The sequence below is a fragment of the Manis pentadactyla genome, chromosome 3 (assembly GCF_030020395.1).
Source record: "Manis pentadactyla isolate mManPen7 chromosome 3, mManPen7.hap1, whole genome shotgun sequence".
In the NCBI taxonomy this organism is placed as follows: domain Eukaryota; kingdom Metazoa; phylum Chordata; class Mammalia; order Pholidota; family Manidae; genus Manis; species Manis pentadactyla.
Window position 1 is genome coordinate 186,271,246 of NC_080021.1, and position 4,479 is coordinate 186,275,724.

At 46.5% G+C, this 4,479-nt stretch overlaps 1 protein-coding gene across 1 annotated transcript; it reads right to left on the reverse strand.

The window, feature by feature from the left end:
* Positions 1–963: 963 nt before the first annotated feature.
* LOC118914021 (olfactory receptor 2S2) lies at positions 964–2,088 on the reverse strand. The gene has a single exon (XM_036888479.2). It carries the CDS (start codon positions 1,978–1,980, stop codon positions 1,021–1,023), a length of 960 nt encoding a protein of 319 aa, XP_036744374.2. The 5' UTR covers positions 1,981–2,088; the 3' UTR covers positions 964–1,020.
* Positions 2,089–4,479: the final 2,391 nt, after the last annotated feature.

Below are 4,479 nucleotides of genomic sequence, written 5' to 3' on the forward strand. Positions count from 1 at the left end.
TTCACACTACTATTACAACTACTAGCTTATATTTCTATTGTGCTTACCATTTATAAGCACTTACAGCATGTTACCTAATCCATGTAAAATCGGTTGTTATGGATTTTAAAATATGAAGAAATAGTCTAAGAGGGGTTTAGCAATCTGTCCAAGGTCATAGATAAGAAAATGCTTCCCAATTTTTACTATGTTGAACTACAGAGGCTCAAAATGCTATAGACAATATCTCTCCTGGACATTCACAGTGTGCTTCAGCATGTTAAAGGCTCTGAAAATTCCTGAAACAAAGAAACCTATCAAACTTTAGCCCCCTAAATCTTCAAACATATCTATCATCTATCTTTTTTTTTCAGAATGTAAGTTATTATCTAACAGAATAGCTTTTCTATTGTGAATTGCTATAAGTGATGAATATCAAATTCAAACTCTATACTCCTTTTTAAATTCAGTTTAATTTACTAGCATGTCTCATAATATGCAATTCATTAAGAAAAAAATTGTGCCTCCATCTTCTCATAACTAAAAAGAAATTGTGTTCACCAAAATAGATTGTTTCCACCTAAAGGCTCAGTATGTGGAGAACTTGTTTTTGTCTCTCAGCACTTCAGGCAAACTGAATCTAATAAACAAAAGTCCAAAATAAAAATTTCTACCTCCTCCTGTTCCTTAGACTTGTCTGGTGAACCTCACAGTGAAGTTGCTGTGCTAACTTCCCCGTGGTAACCCGTAGCTTAGATATGATGCAGGCCGTTTGACTTTGCCCTAATGGCTCCAGTCTCCTTGGTGCTAGCATGTGTTCAGAATGTCTGTATACCTTCAATGAGAGTAATTGTTGTGCGGCACCTACTGGAGCCGTCAGACATATGCCAAAACTCAGGGGACATAGCTGGGAGGTTGATTGCTCTCTGAAAATGGACTTAAGGGCAAGAGACTAGTCCAGCTGGCAGGCCTTGTGAATGCAGCTTCATGTCTGGAAGGCCTTTCTTTCACAGGGCTGGGACCCACAGAGGCCCTCCCATATCACTGGGGGAAGCGTTTCCAACTCACCAGGTTCCTCACAGCAGCCTTCACGTCCTTGTTCCTCAGGCTATAGATGATGGGGTTGAGCATGGGGGTCACCACCCCATAGAAGAGAGGGATGAGCTTGTCTGAAAGGTCCTCTTTGTCTGCTCCCAGGAGGTCTTTAGCCTTGGGCTTTGCATACATAAAAAATAACGTTCCATAGAAGATGACCACGACTGTGAGGTGGGCCGAGCAGGTGGAGAAGGCCTTTTTCCTCCCCTCAGCTGACGGGATCCTCAGGATGGTAGCAATGATAAGAACATAGGAGACAGAGATGAACAGAACCGGGACCCCCAGGAAGATCACATTGGTCACCCCCATGCTGATCACATTGGTGGAGATGTCAGCACAGGCCAACTTCAGGACAGCCAGGATCTCACAGGTGAAGTGGTTGATGACATTGTCCCCACAGAAGGGCAGCCGTATTGTTAAGGATGTGTGCACCATGGAAGCGGCACCACCAATAGCCCAGGAGCTGGCAGCCATGGGCACGAAGGCAGCCTTGCTCATGACCACAGGGTACCTCAGGGGGTTGCAGATGGCCACATAGCGATCAAACGCCATCATGCTTAGGAGCACACACTCTGTCCCTGCCATGGCGAAGGAGAGGAACATCTGCACAGCACAGGCTGAGAAGGGGATGGCTTTCCTGGGGGTCAGGAAGCTGTCAAGAATGAGGGGGACTGAGGAGGTCGTGTAGCAGATGTCCAGGAAGGAGAGGTTCCCCAGGAAGAAGTACATGGGCGTGTGCAGGCGGGAGTCTAGAATGGTCACCAGGATGAGGACCCCGTTGCCCAGCAGGATCACCAGGTACACCAGCAGGATGAGCACAAAGAAGGTTTTCTCAAGCTTTGGGTGGGCAGAGAGGCCCAGGAGAATGAACCCCACCACGGGGGAGGTCCAATTGGCTTTTTCCATACGTTATCTCTTCTGTCATCAGCAGAGAAAAAAGCAGTACATCAGGCTTTCTTGAGAAAACTGTGCATCAGGTCAAGCCCCTGCAACACAGTAGAAGAGCATATTTGTGTAAGGGAAAATGACTCAGAGACAATAGGGGTGCCCTTAGCTCTTAGATGAGAGAAGGTGAGAGCTGGGAAAAAACATAAATGGACCAGCACTGAGCAAGGGCCTGAAATGTCCCAGCTGTGTGCTGGGGCTGTCCTGATGTTGCTGCACCCTCTCATTGCTCATAAAAGCAGTTGAGGCCCGGAGAGGGGAAGTGACCGAAGTCTTCTGAGCAAGCTAGTGACAGAGACAGGGCTTGAGCCCAGCAGAGTTAATCCCCAGTCAGAGAGGGCTTTTTCTCTGCTGTATGATTAATAGCTAGAAAATGCTCTGCATTTTTCTCTTTATTGTAAATATATAGAAATTTCACTTAATAAGAGCCTTCCTAGATTCACAGGGAGGAAAATCCCCAAGCTAATCTAATTCTTAGAACTAGCAAATTTTCAAGCTTCTCCAAATGTTGATTGCATTTGGAAGGAACTTGGATACAGGTGCTAATCCCCATCCACACAGAGACAAGTCTGGGTAAAGGCTCAGCCATAATGAGGATTGCTTCTTCACCAGCTGCATCTTCACATACACTTGGCCATCATCATTAGCACCGGCACCTGCCTGATTTACCAGGGATTAATAGCAATGTTCAGGGAGGTTCCTGTATGGGGAAGACCTTTATGAAATCAACACAGGCGTTAACTGGAGTGATTGAACCTACACTATGGGATGACGAGGGTGCAGCTTGCTTACCAGTTTACTCAGTTATGGACAACCACACTAACTACAGTCAGCAGTAGCGTAAATGGCATTAACCTTTAATCCCATCTCATTATAAGTTCTTAGCCAGGGTTACTAGGTAATACTTTCTCTTTGTCCTTTTATGTTTATATTTTATTCTTATGTAATATTCTGGCTCTCTTGCCCCCATTTCATAGTTCCACACAAGCCACTAGCTTATAGAAGACCTGCCTGCCTTTGTGTAGAGGATTTCTAGTTTCTTAGTTCCAATTGCTCAGTCTCTAAATGCAGAATCCTCATTGATAATATTTCTATAGCTCCTTCTTAAATGCAATGATGTGTGTAGGAGGGGGTGGGTGTTGGAAGATGAGTGGTTAACAATAACAAGCATCTACTCTGTGCAATATTCTTTGAAACCCGCCATGGAGAAGATACTGTCATCCAAGTTTGGTAGATGAAGTAATCAAAGCTCAGAGGAGCTGAAGAGTTTGTTCTGCAAGATTGAATGACAGAGCTAGGGTTGTATCGCACGCCCCAATTCTGAGTCCCTTCTACCAGATAGCTGCCTTATTCTCTTGGTACACAGATTTTTGAGAGCCTATCTCTCCATTATCAGGTCTGTGTATTCTTGCTTTCCACAAGCGACTGGAATCTCAGATTCTCCAGGAATTCTGCCTGTATTAGCTTTCCAACCCAGTAATCACACGAGTATCATGAAAGCACCATGAAATGTAGGTTTGTGCTCCCAGAGCAGATCTCCGGAGCTAGGTATTCAGCAGTCCCAGGTTTCCACTCCCTCCCTGCTCCATTTCTCTTCTTCCCGCTGGTGATCTGGGGTAGGGGAAGGGCTTGGGTCCCTCCAGGCCACAGCTCTGGTACATTACCCTATTCTGTGAGGTCTGCTCTTTTCTCCAGGTCGGTCTGTGTATTCTTTGCCCAGTCTCATTGTCCAGCATGCTCTTGCTACAGGCATGAAGGGGGAGTTTATGTCAGAGGTGTGGTCAGGAAGTGCAGCTCCTGCCTTGAATTGAACCCAGTTTCTCAGCCTCAGCACTAGTGATGTTTGGGGCCAGAGCATCCTTTGTTGTGGGGCTGTCCTGTGCTCTGTAGGATGTTCATCATGGGCCTGGCCTCTGCCCACTAATTGTCAGTAGCATATGCTCCCTAAGTTATAACAACCCAAAATGTCTCCAGACATTGCCAGAGGTTTCTGGGAGGAAAGGGAGGTGCAAACTGTGCCCCGCAGGGAACCATTGCTCCAACCCAGGGGAGAGCTCCCCCATTATGCAATCATGGATTTCACTGTGTTTCCTACCCAAGCATATTACCCCTCCCCTCGTGCCTCAGTGAAGCTCAGGAGGGTGTTCCGGTTTGCTTTGGGTGCTCCACTGTGACATTCCACGCAACTTATCTCACAGTCTTCCCTCTGGCTGTCCCATAATCAGGGTCAGAAACAAGATTCTATAGTGACAGGATATGCTGTGGGTGGAGAAGCCAAGGAAAGTGGCTTCTGTTAGAGAAGCTATCCTGTCTGCTCCCTTTGGCCAAATCTGTGTGCAAAAAAGCTCCTGCCCATGAGCAGTGTGGTGTGGGCTTGAGTGGTGCTCAGGATTTGCCTGGCATGAGAGTTGCATCCACGGGAGTCTCACTGCCTCTCGTGCCGATGTTGCCAAATGAATC

Coding starts and splice junctions, on each gene's coding strand:
- LOC118914021 (XM_036888479.2), bottom strand. CDS start 1,980: ATGGAAAAAGCCAATTGGACCTCCCCCGTGGTGGGGTTCATTCTCCTG.